Raw genomic sequence first — 17,051 nt, forward strand, 5'->3', positions numbered from 1 at the left:
AGAGCACCGCCCCCAGCCCCACCCTAGCTTCTCCTCTAAACCCCCTGAATCTTCCCCCAGAGCAGCAACTAAAGGGTTAGAGCCTGGCACATAATCTTGCACCAGTGGGCACCCTGATTGGTTAGCGTCCTGCCGTACCAGACATTTCTTAACTGTTTATTGAAGTATAAACTGCAAAAATCATAAGCGAGCAGCTCAATGGATTTTCACAAACCAAACACAGCAGTGTAACTAGCACCCAGGTCAAGAACAGACCATGACCTGCCCTCTCAGGAGAGTCTACTTCCCTGACTTTTCTTAGTCTTTTAGTCTTTTCTGTTTTGGGATGATTAGTCTTTTCTGTTTTGGGATGTTATAAACATGGAATCACATAATATGTTCTCTTTTGTGTCTGGCTTCTTTCACTCAACACAACGTCTATGAGATCATTGTAATGTAGTTGTTGTGTGTAGTTGGATTTATTATTTTCACTGCTGTGTAGCAATCGTTTTCCAACTTCTTGGCCTCAGGACCCCTTCACATTCTTAAAGTTATTGAGGCCTGAAAAGAGCTTTCTTTTATGTGGGTCATCTATACACCAGTATTTATTGTGTTCAAAATGAAAACGGAAAGATTTTCTTTTTCTTTTTCTTTTTTTTTTTTTTTTGGCCTCGTGGCACAGCATACAGGATCTTAGTTCCCTGACCAGGAATCAAACCCGCGCCCCCTGCAGTGGGAGCATGGAGTCTTAACCACTGGACCGCCACTGCCAGGGAAGTCCCATGGGTAGATTTCCAAAACACAAGGATACACAAGCACGTGTTCAATCAATCAACAGGACGATGACATCATCACATATTAGGAAGCCTCTGGAAAGCTCCATGGAGTGCTTGCGAGGGAATGAGAGTGCGAAAGGGCAAAAGATGTCTTGGTGTTAATATGAAAATAATTTTGACCTCGTGGACCTCCTGCGAAGGTCTTGGGTACTCCCGGGGACTCAGGTCACACTTCGAGAACTGCTGCTGCACGTTATTCCATTAGATTGCTGTGACCTCCTCAATTCCTCTTTCTTCTCCTTTTCAATAAATGTCTTTCCCAGCCCCTTCTGGTGTCTCCCTGGGGCCCTGGCAGTCTTCTCACTGTGTGCCAGGAAGATACCTAACTCTGTCCCTTTTCTTTCTGGATCTGTTTCCCCAACTGGAGAGATTAAGAGATTGGACTGGATGGCGTCTGAGGTCCCTCCTTAGCTGGGACCCTCTGTAACGCTACAATCCTCTGAATGTCTATAGTTCTAAGATTCTATGATTTTTAAGATCCTAAGGGTCTATAGCCCTGGGTTATGATTTTTTAGGCCAAGATCTATTCTACCTCTCTCACATTCTTTAATTCCAAGAGGCAGTTAAGAGGATGGACTTGAGAGCGAAACTGCCTGGGTTTGAACCCCAGCTCTCCAGCTCACAAGCTGTGTGGCCTCCAGCAAGTTACTTAACCTCTCTGTGCTGCAGCCTCCTCATCTCTGAAGTGGGGCGGGGGGATAACGTACCTAACTTATTGGATTGTTGTGAGGATTAAATTAAGTGACGTGTAGAGCACTTAGAACAGCACCTGTCACAGAGGAAGCGCTAGGGTTGCCTGTTATCATCAGCATCATAATCATTTCATCAGCAGCATCTTCTTCATTGTCATCTTCATCATCTTTATCATTATCATCATTATTACGTTGTTCTAAGATCCTATGGCTCTAAGTTTGGTCTTTCTAAGATTTACTATGTCTAAGATTCAATTATTCTAAGGTTGTGTGTGGTTCCACAATTCTGTTGCTCTTAGGGTCTGTGGTTCCAACATCCTAGTATTCCAAGGCCTTCAGAAACTTTTGGTTCATGCATCTGCAGAAGCCCAGCAGGCCCAAAGCTCTATACTTCTTATCCCAAACCCAGGCAGGGAGGCATGGGGTTCACTTACAGGTGGCTTCAGTGGTCCGACGGCTGTAGGACTTGCGAACACGGTACCTGACCACCAGCTCGCCCCTCTCCATTGTTGGTTCGAACACCTCTCTGGGGGGGAATAGAGAGGAGATGAGGGCAGGGCAGAACCATGTGGAACCCCCTCCTTCCACCAACAGTGAAAGCGAGTGCCATCCCCCCACCCCCAGGCCTGCCCGCCCTCTCCTCCAGTGTTTGCTGAGCAAGTCTTGGACGGCTACCTTCTGCCTTCCCGTTCACTCCCCAGAGCCTTGCCCTCATTCTGATTCTTGGTAACCTCTCCTCCTGCACCAGCCTCCTCACGGTCTCCCCACCTCCGGCCCCTCCATGCCAGTCCATGCTGGCCTTCCGACCCACGTGGCTCCAACTCACCCGTAGCGGGTCTCTTTCTTCCGCCGGTGGACGAGGAACAGGGCCAGGATGAAGACACAGGCAGCAGCCACCACTGCTCCCAGCAGTACGTACCACCAGGGCCACGAGAAGGCAGGGACTGGGGGTTCACTCACTGTCAGGGGGTACGCAGGACAGGTCATGGTTGAGGTCTTGGTTCCAGCTCCCTGGGCCCCAAGGGGGTGATGTTGAAAGGAGGCAGGTGTGGATATATTTGATGAGGCATGTGACAGGTGCCTTCCCCCATCTGGGGAGACTGGGCTGGGCTGGACAGGGCATGCAGTGTATACGATCGGAGTGGATGTTAAAGGAAGAGCGTGAAACTTGTAGGATGAGTACGGTGAGTTAAGAGTGGGATGGACAGGGACTTCCCTGGTGGCGCAGTGGGTAAGACTCCACGCTCCCAATGCAGGGCGCCCGGGTTCGATCCCCGGTCAGGGAACTAGATCCCACATGCATGCCACAACTAAGAGAGTCCGCATGCCGCAACTAAAAAGCCCACACGCCTCAACTAAAGATCCCGCGTGTCGCAACTAAGACCTGGCGCAGCCAAGATAAAAAAATAAATAATAAAAAATAAATAAATATTAACGAAAAGAATGGGATGGACACTGGGGGATTGTGTGATGCGCGTGGAAGGAGTGTGGGATGGGAGTGAGAGAGGCCTGTGCAGGGTGGGCTGTGCAACGTAATGTGAGCACGGGATGGTTGTGAGTAAATCTCAAGTGGTGTATGGGTGTGTGATACGTGTGATGATCGTGCAAGGAGGGGGGACTTGGGTGTGGAAAACAGATGAGTAGGGAGAGAACGCATACAGTGTAGGACTGGTGCACGAGGCATGTGCAATGAATATGCAAGGAGTTTGAGGCTCCAGGGACCAATGGCCAAGGAATATTTTTGAGGAGTGTGTGATGGCTATGGACGGGTTTTATTTTTATTTTTATTCTTGGCTGCCCTGCACCTTCTGAGATCTTAGTTTCCCGATCAGGGATCGAACCCAGGCCCTTGGGAGTGAAAGCGCCGAGTCTTAACCACTGGACCGCCAGGGAATTCCCTGGAAGGGTTTTTGTAAAGCAAGGGATGAGAGTAAAATAAATGTGTAAAGGGGCCTAGTGTGCAAAGGAGTGCGTAAAGAGTGTCAGGTGAGTACTGGAGGAACTGGGATATGTGAGGATTCAAGGAGTATTCAAGGAGTTTTAGATACAAGGAGGAGCGGTATTCATAAGGATGTAACTTTGGTGTGAGAGGAGTGTGGAACAAGCACGCAAAGGACATGGGAAGGGAAGATGAGAAGCATGGGATGAATGGAAAGGGGGTGCAAAAAGGTGGGAGTGAGTGTGTAAGGAATGGAGGATGGGTATGTGCTGAGTGTACCAGGAGTTTGTTGTGGGTGTGTGCAGAAAGCGGGCATGGGTTAGGATCGGCTTGGGGTGAGGGAATAATGTGTAAGGAGTGTCGAGTGAGTGTGCAAGGAGAGTCGCAGAATGTGGGATCGTGTGGACTGAAAGTTTTACAGTGCTTGCAATGTTAGAGGTAGGGTGAGTGTGTAAAAAGTATGCAGAGTGTGTGCATGAGAAGTGTGGGTGTGCATTGGGTTTGGGAGGCACGTGTGAGGAATGAAGGGTTATAATGGGACGAACGTGAAAGGAGGGTGGGATTAGTGTGGAAAGGTATGCAAAGAAATGCAGGAAGGCATGTAAGGATATTTAAGGATAGTGGGTTGAGTTACAAGAGGGGTTGTAATAGTGCTAGGAGGGTACAATGGGTGTAGGAGGAATGTTTGAGAATTGTTGGAGAAATATTTGAGAAGGATGGGTAGAAGGGGGATAACTCACCTGTCTGTTCATTTATCCATCCATCCACCCACCTACTAATTGATTCACCCACCCAACTACGCATCCATTCATCCATCCATCCATTCATCCACCACCCACCCACTCATTCATTCATTTGCCATCCACCCATCAATTCATCCATCCATCCATCCATCCACCACCCACCCACTAATTCATGCATTCATCCATCTACACATCCATTGATCCACCATTCCATCCATCCATCCATCCATCCGCCATTCACTGTGTACCTACAATGCACTGGGTCATTCCAGCCACCTCCATCAAGGACCACACAAACCCAAGAAGTAGAGGATTAGAGTGATGAGTTTGAGAAATATGAAAGGGATGTGCAAAGGGTATGTGTGGTGATGAGGTCCTTACTGGGCAATGAGGGAAGGGAGGGAGAAGAGGCGGGTGCGAAAGTCCTTACCCAGCTGGTGGATTGGCTGTCCTTGTCCTGTGAGGAGAAAGGACAGAGGGAGGACATGCTCAGGGAGGGCAAGACTGGTAAGACACGGGTGAGGGAGTGAGGCTCTCAGTAAGGTTCCAGGTAGGAACAGAGCCTAGACTGGGGTAATGCTCAAAGGTACAGGGAGCAAGTCACGGGCATCTGGGAGAGACTAGGTCCCTGTGGGTAAGTTGAAGGGGGCTGAGCACGGCTTTGGAGTTACCTGGGCGCCAGACCACCAGGGGCACAGGGAGGCTCCAGGGTCCATCCCCAGCGGCGGTGTAGGCTGCCACGCACACCGTCAGGTTGGGCACAGACCCGTCCCCCCGCAGCTCCAAGGTCACTTCTCGCCTTAGCCCTACGTCCATTAGCACCTAGGACGTCCAGACGTGGCATCAGAGTAGAGCTCCAGCCCCTAACGCTTAAGCCTTCACCCTCAGCCTCAACTCCCCATCTTTCTCAAAGCCCTCTCCTCTCTCCTCATCTCCAGTCCCTCATGCCCTACCTCTTCCTACCCTTCATTTCTCATCCCCCATCCCGTCCTCTCCTTTCCATTCTCCATCCCTACACCCACTAAAATAACAGCTCCACCAGAACTGGGACTTCGTTTTATTCACTCCCACGTCTTCAAGTCCTAGCATGATGCGTGGAACACGGTACTTTTGTTGAAGAACTGAATTCTCATCTTTTCACCCTCATCGCTCCATCCTTCTAACTCCCCACCCTCTATCCCACCCCATCTCTCCACCCCAGGGTGCGGCTGTTCATTTATCCATCCATCAGATAGTACCTTTGTGCCAATTAGGAAGAGGCACCCCTTCCTCAAGATGTTATGACACTATCTGCTGTAAAACTGTCCTGGTAAATATAGGTCTACTGAAGCGCTTTGTACGTGATTCATAAATAGCCATCCCTAACCCTCTCCCGGACCCCTTTAACCGTCCCACAGTGTGCTCTCCTAGCGCAGTGTGATGGCGTCCTACCCAACCTGCTCAACTGCCCATGTCTGCCCTGTCATCTTCTCCCCGCCACTCCTCCCTCCTCCACAGCCACTCCGCCCCAACCTAGCCAGCAGCACCCACCTCGGGGGTATCCTGACCTCGATAGGCCAGTCGGTACCCTAATAGGGTGCCCTGCAGGGGCGCCCTTGGCTCCTGCCAATGCACGAGGGCTTGGCTCCCATTCCGCGTGGCGCTAACGTTCTCAGGAGGGCCCAGGGGCACTGGAGGACAGGGAAGAGGGGAAGCTGGCATCCCCACCTCTTCCTGACCCCCACCCCTGTTCCCAGGAAGTAGGGGCAGGGTACAGAGGGCACGCACGTGGGCAACTCGTGCAGGCCTCCCACGAGCAGAAGCAGGAGGAAGAGGTCCGGGAGAGATGCCAGTGCGCCACGCTGAGGAGTCGGGGACCAGGCAGGAAGGAGATCGAAGCCACATGGGTTAAATGGGTGAGAGGAGATGCCGGGGATCATACTGATGTGTGCAAGTGTCAGTGGGGCAGTGAGCGACGTCTCCTGGCCACCAGCCCCTTCTTACCTCCCTCCGGTGTCTCCACAGGAAGCCAGTGGGTCCAGGGTGAGGGGCCCTGGCTACTGACACACGCCACCCGGATGTGGTAAGGGGTGTGAGGATGGAGTTTGCCCAGCCGCAGTTGGTGAGGCGGAACAGATGCTTGCAAGGTGAGGGGTTCCTCTGGGGGGTCTGGCTCTCCCAGCCAGGTGCCCACCCCATCGTCTGACAGCACAGCCTGGGGAGAGAGGGGCGCGTGAGGACAGGTGGCCACGCAATCACTGGAGGTGCTCACACAACTCTCAGTGGTGGTGATCCTGCTGTGACGACACAACTTTGCAAGGATGTGTGTGTGTGTCACAACTCCATGTTAGTGCAACATGGGCACCTGCGTTTGCAAAGCGAGGAGACCACCCAGCTGCACAATGTGGCTCTGCCATCACTTGCAAATGCCACTTCTGACAAGACTTTCCCTCTCTGAGCCTCAGTTTCCTCATCTGGAAAATGGGGGCTTAGAGGAGCAAATGCCTTCCAGGGTTGCTTAAAGATTCAATGTAGGACAGTTGCACAGTGCATGGCAGGCGGTCAGCATCAACAATAATGACAATGACATTCAACCACAGGCGAAAGCAGTGTCCCACAATAGAAGTCAGAAGAGGGAATTCCCTGGTGGTCCAGTGGTTAGGACTCCGTGTTTCACTGACGTGGGCCCAGGTTCAATACCTGGTGAGGGAACTAAGATCCCGCAAGCCGAGCGGCTCAGCCAAAAATAAAAAAGTCAGAAGACTGGGCATCTCTAGGGGCTGAGGGAGCCTTCAAGGGAGCTGAGAAGTGTCTGCATCTTGATTCAGAGGGAGGTCACATAGGTTAAACAATCTAGGTGTACACCAAAGATTATGCACATTATGTATGTTATACCTTAATTTTAAAAAAGAAAAGCCTTGGGACTTCCCTGGTGGCACAGTGGTTAAGACTCCACGCTCCCAATGCAGGGGGCCTGGATTCGATCCCTGGTCAGGGAACTAGATCCCACATGCATGCCGCAACTAAGAGTTCGCATGCCACAATTAAGGAGCCGGCGAGCCGCAACTAACACCCGGTGTAACCAAATAAATAAATAAGAAAAGCCTTTTACAAATCTGAACTCATTTGATCCTCACCTCAGCTTTGCGTTGTAAGTATGTGCTGTGTTTATGCCCATTATATGGATGAGGACACTGAGGCTCAGAGAGATGGAATCACTGGCCCAAGGACACCAGCTTGTCACTGATGAAGTTGGGGCCTGAACCCCATCCTGTCTTCAAAACCTTTGCCCCACTGACAACAAGAACGTCCGTTTAAGAGCATCAGTAATAGTAATAATATTTCTCTTCTGTTCAGAGAGGCAATGCAGCTTAGTGCTGAAGAGCACGGATGCTGCATCTGGTATTCAAATCCAGCCTCCACCACTCCCTAGCTCTGCACCTCAGTTTCCTCACCTGTAAAATGGGATAACAACAGTGTTTCCCTACTTCGCAGGGTTAACTGAATTGACTCTCGTAAGTGTGTAGAAGAGTGTTTGTGCATATCGAGAGTTTGTCATTATTATTTTGTGTGTGTGAGGTTGTCTGGCCATGAGTGTCAAACTCTGCACATCCTGCACAGTGGCACAGGCTGCTACATCCACCTGGTCGCCAGGAGTGGCACAATCAGGATGGCAGGGGCCACGGCTGGGGAAGACGTCTGTACAGCCCTTCCCCACAGAACCACAACCCGCCACAGCCACACAACCCACAGCCACACAGCTCAGGGGTGCTGCCTTCACCTTGGGGAGCAATCAGGCGATGTAACCACGTCACACAGTGTGTTGGGAAGTTTACTGCTTAAGGCCAGATTCCTTTGGGTCCAAATCTTGGCTTGGATATTATTTGCTGTGTGATTTAGAATGAGTGTCTTAACCTCCCTGGGTCTCAGTTCCTGTCTCTGGAAAATGGGCTTCCAAGAGTCCCTCTCTGTCAAGGTGCGAGGTTTAATGAAATGATGCACGTGAACTGGCTTGCACATCCTGTCAACAGCTAACACTTTTTGAGTGCCAGCTGTGTCCCAAGCACCTTGCCAAGCACATTCCTGGATGAGCAAATTGCCTTCTTACCACCACCCTATGGGGTCAATTTCTTTTTTCATTCCCATTTTACAGATGAGGAAACAGAGGCCCAGAGAGATTCAGCAGCTTGCCCAAAGTCACACAGCCCCCGTGTGGGGAGACAACAGCATTGCAAGGCCTGGGGAGGAGATGAGCAGATGGTGGGTAGCAGGATGTGGGGAGTAGGTCTCCATGCCTGATCTCTGACCCACAGTGACTGACCAGAAGGGGAACCTCTGCTGGGACAAAGGGGACGTGGGTGCAGACAGTCAGGCTCCCCCTGCCCACTCCTACTTCTCTTTTCCCTGGGATGGCTGTGACCTCCCACTTGAACCCTTAGCCCATGCAGAGCAGGAAGTGAGACCTGGAGAGGGAAGAGGGCACACTTCTGCTTTCTTGGGGACACTGGATGGATGTGGGTTGCGGGTACAGTTGGTGTCTGACCTGACATTTGAGGTCTTCCCAAATCAGCCCAGCCTCTGGGATTGAAACGGTTTTATCCTTTTTAGCCATTGGGGAAGGCAGGTCACTTCCCCTCTCTGGGCCTCAGTTTCTTATCTTGAAAATGGGAAGATGAACAGCCACTACTTTCTGGGGTTAAAATGTCAAGTGAATGTGAGGTTGTCTCCAGGGCCAGGGTCTTTCTTATAAGAAAGGCAGCTCCCGTTTAATCAAGCACTGGCTCTAAATGGTCTTTAGGAGGTCAGGAGTGCCCTTTGGGTTTGGCGAGACAAGGGTTCGAATCCCACATCTGCCACTTCCTGTCTGTGACCTTGGGCAAGTTGCTTAACTACCCTGAGCCTTAGTTACTTCATCTGGAAAATGGGTGTATCCACAGACCCTACTTCACAAACACTCGAGGGGCTGTGTGAAAAGCTGTAACGCAAGGCGCAGCACATAGGTGACATTCAATAAAAGTTGGTCGTTTTCCATTATTGTCATCTCCCATCACACACACTGTCCCATCCTCACTTAAACTTAAAATCTCAGAGGACTTCAGGCCAGAACTGGATCTCATATTCAGAGATGTGTGTTGGTTTGTTTTTCTTATTCTAGAGTAGGAGCAACTTCAGTGCAGAAGGCTGGGTCTAGCTCATCTGAGTTGTTAGGTATTCTTCCAGCAAACATTCCCTAGTTGATGTCTGGCCCTGCGCTGGGCAATAATAGGGACCCAGTGGTGGCTAAACCAGGCCAGCCCTGCCCTCCCAGAGCTCACGGTCCAGGGGGAGACAGACTCACCCCCAGACAGTGACAACCCAGGGTGGTCAGGGCTGGGACAGGAGAAGTACAGGGCTGTGGGTACCCAGTGATGACTCTGGGCCCTGCTGTCTCGGGGTTCCCATTCCAGCTAGAGTCAATATCACTAACACTAAAAAAATGAAAACAGCCAATAGTGTTTTTTGTTTTTTTTTTGGCAGTGCCACATGGCTTGCGGGATCTTAGTTCCCCAACCAGGGGCTGAACCCACGCCCTCGGCAGTGAAAGTGCAGAGTCCTAACCACTGGACCACCAGGGAATTCCCAAAAGCAGCCAATAGTTTATTACACATTTCCAAAGTTCCAGATACTATTTTAAGTTTGTTAATTGCATTCACTCATTGAATCCCCACAGCCAGCCTATCAGGTAGGTACCACCATTATGCCCATTTTATAGATGAAAGAACTGAGACCCAGGGAGGTTGTGTCACCTGCCCAAGCTCATGCGGCCAGCAGCTGGTGGAGTCAGAATTTGAACCCAGGACATCTGGCTTAACCCAAGGCTTTAGTGCTTCTCAACACAAGAATGGGTGGGAAGGGCTGGTTTCCCAGGGAGAGGATGAGGGCCTGTGGCTGTGGACGGAAGGAGGGCTGAGATGGAGGTGAGGAAAGCCTGAGGTCTCACCTGCAGGGTGCAGTGGGTGAGGGGATAAATGCCGCTCAGGCCTGGGGTCCAAGCCACCTCCAGCTCCGTCGGCTGGCTGGAAACCAAGTGGAGGTCGCGGGGCCTCTGGGGGAGCACTGTGGACAGAAGAGAGGAGGAGCTGACCCCTTGCCCAAAGCTCCCCACTCTGCCCTCAACCCCAGCTCTGACCTTTGACCCAAACCCCCCACCCTCTGACACCCAGCTCTCCAGTTCCCTTTCCTGTCACCTGTGATGGTGGCCGTGCGGGATGTGGTGACCCCCTTGGCGTTATGGGCTTCACAGGAGAAAGAAGCAGTCTTGTTCAGGCCTGGGGAGTCATATGAGGGAGGGGCCCAGTCAGAAAGGGGAAGGAGGGGCTCCTGGGCCACGCTGAGCATCCCCTCCACCACGCCCTACCCGACAGGGTCAGTCTAGCACCCAGGGGCTCCTGCTTGAAGGGAGATTGTGGGAAAGGGAGATAATGCACTGGGAACATAGGCCTCCATCCCCAAACACAAGGCCAGCTAACACCCTACCCCACAGACACCCACACCCACACAGATAGAGACACATGCACACGTACACACACAGACACACACACTCAGAACCACATACCTAGACACACACAGGCACACACAGGCACACACACGCTCATGCACAGAGATACACATACATACACAGACACACAGACGCACAGAAACACTCATACTCACATAGACACACCAGACGCACGCACCAGCACACACAGTTATACACACAGACGCACACAGAAGCACACACTCACATACAGAAACGCACATACTCGGGGACTTCCCTGGTGGCGCAGTGGTTAAGAATCCGCCTGCCAATGCAGGGGACATGGGTTCGATCCCTGGCCTGGGAAGATCCCACATGCCACAGAGCAACTAAGCCCGGGCGCCACATTTACTGAGCCTGTGCTCTAGAGCCCGCGAGCCACAACTACTAAAGCCTGCACGCCATAACTACTGAAGCCTGCGCGCCTAGAGCCTGTGCTCCGCAACAAGAGAAGCCACCGCAGTGAGAAGCCCGCTCACCGCATCAAAGAGTAGCCCCCGCTCGCTGCAACTAGAGAAAGCCTGAGCGCAACAACGAAGACCCAACGCGGCCAAACATAAATAAATAAACAATAAATTAATTAAAAAAAAAAGAAACAAGGTAATCAAAAAAAAAGAAAAGGAAACGCACATACTCATACCTAGACACACACAAACACACAGACGTACACACACTCACATATACACACAAGAATAGACAAAATCACACTGAGCCACAGACACCTGTCTTGAGGCATACACATCTAATAGATACACACTTAAGAAACAGGCCCTCATGGGGGTGTGGAAATGTAGAGGTGTTTGCTCATTGACAAGCTTGGCTGCTACCAATCCCTCTCCCCCGCACTCACTCACTCTAGCTCCACTGGCCTCCTGATGTTTCTAGAAGGTACTATGCATGCTCCCACCTCGGGAAATCTGCACTTCCGTTCCCTCTGCTTGGAACAGCATTCCCACAGACATCCGCGTGGCTCCCTCCCGCCCTCCTTCACATTTGTCACTCAGATTCCACCTTCCAGTCACCTCTGTCCCCAACCACCTTGTTGAAAACTGGAACCTCCCCTCCACAACTAGCCTCTTCCCTGCTTTACTTTCTCTTTGATTCTTCTCATCACAGCATCCTTTACACAGTCCTATGTGTCCTGTTCACTGTGTGTTGACCCCACTAGCATGTCAGCCCAGGAGGGTAGGGGTTTCTGTCTGTTTTGCCCCCTGCTGTATCTCCCCTGGGGCCTAAGATGGCCTGGCACACACTAGGTTCTCCATAAATGTTTGTTGAATGAGTGGATGAATTTATGTGGATACATTTATGTACTTAAGAGCACTTCCGGGTGTGTACGTAGCAATGTGAGCATGTGTAATTCCGTGGGTGAGTTCGTGTGTTTTTGAGTGTCTGGGGGTGGATTGCCTCCCCTTTCCCAGTGTGGTGGTGGTGGGAACACAGGCAGATACACACACATGTACACACACAAAGGCACATACAAGTACACAAACACAAGAGACGCAGACACACAAACACAGAGAGATACACAACACACAGAGCTATACAACATACACAGATTCACACACACGGCAACAGAGACATGCACACCCACAATGTCTGGGTGACAGGATGTAAGGAGGACCAAGTCTTCAATCTATGTGTGACTGCAGATCTGTATCTGCCTGTGTTTCTCTGCGTGTCTGTGGATGCTATACGCGTGCGTGTGTCTCCTGCGTTTGTTCTGCGCTGTGCTGTGTTCCCACCACCACCAGCTACCCGCAGACACAAAGTTTCCTTTTCTCAGTTAGCAGAGGGAGTGGAAGGAGGGAAAGGCGGCGAGGCCGGAAGAGGGTGGGCAGGGAAGCTCCTCAGCTCTGCTGCCCAGGCCGCAGTTCCCAGCCAAGGTCAGGTGTCCGGGCCCGCAGCCTCCGCTGCCCCGGGGAGGGACAGGACAGCCCCGGGCGAGCTGCCCGAGGGGGCGGGGAACCTGGGTCCCGTCCAGCCACCTGGCACGTGGGGGCCCGCCAGGGTCACCGCGCGGGAGCCCGCGCTGCCCGCCGCCGTTGGAGCCCTGGGGCGGGAGGGGGGTCTGGAGCCCGGTCCAGTTCCGACCGCAGCATTCCTGCCCCCGCGTGAGTCACCGGGGCGCCCCCCCACCCGCGGCACTTCCGGCCGGACTGGGATCCCCCTTCCCGGGCCCCAGCGGCCCGCACCTTGAGGGAGGGGGAGACAGGGGAGAAAGGGCCTGGGACCCCCTCCCCTCCGGCGGGCTCTCCCTCTACGACCAGCTCCAGATGTGCTTTCCAGATGTACCGTCCCTTTCCTCCCTCTCCCCCTCGGCGCCCCGCGCCACCCTCCCCCACCCCAGAGCGCATTTTGCTTTTTCCGAGGGAATTGGAGGGATGGAAGGAGAGAGGGGGCACGCCCTGAGTCAGATCCAGGGACAGACACACACAAACGGACGAAATTCCTTGATACAGCACACACCACGAATTCCTACACACACACACAATGAATCACACTTAACGTACAGGGGCCTACAGGGCACGTTACTGGCCCTAAAACAGAAAACAGCAGCACTGGTTAACTACACAGCAGGACGCTGTCGCAAACAGGCAGTGACACAAAAGCATACTCTATGATTGACATGTATACACAAGGGGCTGACACTGACGCACATACACAAAGAGAGACACACACATACACAAACACAAACACGCAATCAAACGAGCACACAGTGACTACACACACCTAGCAACACAATACACACCTAGGCTGAAGCTGACAGACACACACACCTCCCCGCAGTTCGAGATACACCCACCAAGCAACAAACATACATTGAGGTTGAAGTGGACAAACGGATACACAACAGGACACAAATCAGGTTGATGTTGACTGGCTCACACAGAAACACAGCCAAGCCTTCAAAACAGAGCTGGACACACTCAGGTTGCTTCAGACACATTCCTCAAGATGCAGGCTGATACGGAAACACACACTTGCATCGACACACAGAGTTGCTGCAGACACACAAGCGTGGAGAGTGGCACAGACACATATATACACACTGGCTGGTGAGTACCTCAAGTTCCTCCACCAAGAGGCCGTCAGGGCTGTGACTGACATACCAGGAGAGCAGACAGAAGCAGAAGGGTGTTGTTGCTACCTGCTGTGAATCACACACACACACACACACACACACACACATGTCTATAGGGGTCCATGGGACAGAGTCACATACCAACATGCTCACCCTGTGACATATACACAGATATCACAGAGCCATCCATACACAGCCACAGGCAGTGGAACCACACCAAGAAACACACCAAGTTGTCCAAGGACACATCCTGAGTCCACAAAGAAACAGAAGCTCCCACTAAGACACACTGACACCTAGAGGCACACGCCTGTAAGCTGGCATCGTCACCTCTATACAGGGAGGTATGGAAAATAGCCACAAGACACACTGCCGTCCATCACTCTGCCATCTCTCTTCACACACACATACGCACTCCACCCTCTCACAGTGAGTCACAGCTGTGAACACACAAACACAAAGAAGGACAGATAGCAGGCCGACACTGGGATACTTAGTCACTCACACACACACACACACACACACACACACACACACTGACAGCCCCTGAGAAACTTACAGAAACATGCCATAAAGACCCAAACACAGTGGGACAGACACCTAAGGTGACAGAAACATAGCTAGTCTCACACACACACACACACACACACACACACACACTCACACTCTGAGACATCCACAGAAGCCGGCCCTCACTAAGGCACACCTTCATACAAACAGGTAGATACACTGAGACACAGATCCAGAGGGACAGGGACACACCCAGACCTCCCACCCCGCCCCACACACAGAGACACACACAGAGCTCCCCACCTGGCAGCTCCCTCACAAGCTGATACACACACAGATCCTCTCACACCTGTGCCCTCCATTTCTCCCTCTTCCTGGGATGGGGTGGGGGAACCATCCCCCTCTCCCTCCCTTTTGCCCGGGTCCTGCCAGGCTGACTCAGGGCCCAGAGCTGTGGGCCTGAGTCACCCCTCTGGAGGCCGGCATGCTCACCCCTGCTTCCTCGTACACTCAGGGCCCCCGGAATGCTGGGAATGTGGGCACCTCCTTCCACCCTAAGAGACCCTCCGTCAGGAGTCCCCTCCCCACGCCAGCAGATGGAAGCAGCAGGTTGGGGATGCTGGAAGCCGATGCCCTCCAAGGTCCAGCCGCCTCCCTCTGACTGACTCAGGCTCCCCCATCTGTGTTCCTCTGCCTCTCATTCCGCAGTGAGGGGAACCCCCTGTGCTCAGGGTCCCCCAACTCTGGCTGACCACTGTGTGACCCCAAGCTAGGTCCTGCCCCATCTGTGAGGTGTGGAAGGGGATGGTCACCCTGAGGCTGGGAGGGTTTCTCCTGTCACTCAGACCTGTCGTGTCTCTCTCCATCTTGGGTTACTTCTGTAAGGAGCTAGAGGAGAGGAAGGCCCAGTTGATTCCGGTGCCCTGCTTGGGGTCAAGGGCTGACACAAGGGGCATCAGACCCCCACACACTTGGCCATGGAGCAGCTCAGAGGAAACCCAGGACAAAGAATTCTCTGCAGAGAGGCTGGCATGAATGGAGGGGGAAAGAGCAGAGAGACAGGGAGACAGATACACAGAGCAACAGAGAGAGATGGAGAACAGAGAGGCAGAGAGAAAACATACAGAGGGAAACGAGATAGATGGGGACAGAAATGCAGAGACAGAGATACTCAGAGACAAAGAGAAAAAACTAGAGGGAGACTCAGAGACAGAGACAGACAGAGAAGGACAGAGGGACGAGCAGACCCTCACACAGAGGCATGAAGGGCTCCCCACTTCCATCCTGCCTGGCCCTCTGCGCTGAGCTGACCGCATCCCTGGACTCACCTGGAACACGGAGTGTGTGCTGGGCACTGTGGTCCACGGTCGCAGCTAGGGAGACAGCATCCTGGAGCCAGAGTAGGTCCACGGGCTCTGGGGGTCCCTGGGCCTGGCAGCTCAGGTTGAAGGGAGTATTGGCAGCCACAGTCCTGTCCTCAGGCTCCTCCAGGAAGTAAGGCAGGCCTGGGCGGGGGGGCAGTGGTGAAGGCTGGGGTCCCTCTGAGCCCCCTAGGTGTCTGACTCACCACTAGGATGTTGTAGGGTGCAGGGTCTTTGACCCCTATGTCTGACCCCTCAGGACACCTCTACCCCCAGGAAACATGATCCCAATATCTGACTCTCCCCACCAATGTCTGAGCCTCTCATGTCTCTTCTCCAGAATGTCTTACTCCTGTTCTTCATGCCACTTTACCTATGAGGAAAGTGAGGCCCCCGGGGGGTGGGGGAGAGGGTTCAGTTGTGCCTCAGATCCTTGATCTGATCCCCGAATGTCCTGGCCCAACCACATATGACCCCAGGACAGCTGACAGCCCCAAAGATATCTCCCCCACTGCCCAAAACATATAATCTTGCGCAGGCCTGCCCCCAATAATTTATAGACCCCTCCAGCTGCCTGACCCCCCAAGATCTCTGACATTCCTAGGTTGTACGGCCCCAATGCACGCCGTGAATCCTCCAGCACCTCTGACCCCTCAGGATTCTTGGTCTCCCACGACCTCTGAGCCCAGGGCTCACCCTCCAGCCCGACGTAGCCAGGCTGGGACACGAAGGTCTTTCTGCCCAGGACCACGGCACACTGGTACCATCCAGCGTCTGAGAGCTGCAGGGACGAGATTCTGACAGGGCAAGAGGAGGGATAGAGAGGTTCAGGGTCAAAGCTGCACCCGGGGAGGGGGTCCTCAGAGCTGAAAGAGGAGAGTCTGGGCTGGAAACTCGTAAGACCGAACAAGTGGGTACTATTATTAACTCATTTTACAGAAGAGGAAAGTGAAAGCCAGGGTTAGTTATGTCACATGCTCAAAGCCACGCAGCCAGCGAGTGGCCACGCTGGGGTCCAGCCCAGGTGGGGCTCCTGCGAGTGACTTTGCACGCACCGTGTGATGGAGGTGGGGACACAGGGGTCGGGAGGGATGAGGGTCGTGTCTGGTTAGGGGAGGCTGGGCACCTGAGTTGGCTGACCACTTTCCAGTCATCCTGCCCGTCTTCGCCCAGGGGCACCTGGGTCTGGGTGCTGTCTGCCAGCTCTAGGACCTGTCCATCCCGAAGCCAGGTCACCTCGGGGGGCTCCCCCTGAACCTGGAGCTCACACCGAAGGGCCCCCATGAGTCCTCGGGCACCAGTGATGTTCCCTGGACTCCCCACGAAGGGGTGCCCCGCAGCCTGTGGGCCTGCAGGGAGATGGGGAAGAAT

The 17,051-nt window shown here is 53.1% G+C and overlaps 1 protein-coding gene across 4 annotated transcripts in view; it reads right to left on the minus strand.

Moving 5' to 3' along the window:
* Positions 1 to 17,051, minus strand: part of AXL (AXL receptor tyrosine kinase) — a 30,239-nt gene that overhangs the window by 11,478 nt on the left and 1,710 nt on the right. Inside the window, exons 2-12 of one of the 4 annotated variants that reach the window (XM_082438616.1) lie at positions 16,807 to 17,029; positions 16,377 to 16,477; positions 15,648 to 15,824; positions 10,396 to 10,476; positions 10,149 to 10,264; positions 6,173 to 6,383; positions 5,720 to 5,859; positions 4,861 to 5,011; positions 4,620 to 4,646; positions 2,334 to 2,466; positions 1,942 to 2,033 (exon numbers count right to left, since the gene is read on the minus strand). In XM_082438616.1, the coding sequence (XP_082294742.1) occupies positions 1,942 to 2,033; positions 2,334 to 2,466; positions 4,620 to 4,646; positions 4,861 to 5,011; positions 5,720 to 5,859; positions 6,173 to 6,383; positions 10,149 to 10,264; positions 10,396 to 10,476; positions 15,648 to 15,824; positions 16,377 to 16,477; positions 16,807 to 17,029 (1,452 nt within the window). Of the gene's footprint in view, positions 1 to 1,941; positions 2,034 to 2,333; positions 2,467 to 4,619; positions 4,647 to 4,860; positions 5,012 to 5,719; positions 5,860 to 6,172; positions 6,384 to 10,148; positions 10,265 to 10,395; positions 10,477 to 15,647; positions 15,825 to 16,376; positions 16,478 to 16,735; positions 17,030 to 17,051 lie in introns of all 4 variants that reach the window. The other 3 variants (XM_082438617.1, XM_082438619.1, XM_082438618.1) reach the window with 3 other exon arrangements.

Source organism: Balaenoptera physalus, assembly GCF_965194825.1.
Source record: "Balaenoptera physalus genome assembly, chromosome: 19".
Classification (NCBI taxonomy): Eukaryota; Metazoa; Chordata; class Mammalia; order Artiodactyla; family Balaenopteridae; genus Balaenoptera; species Balaenoptera physalus.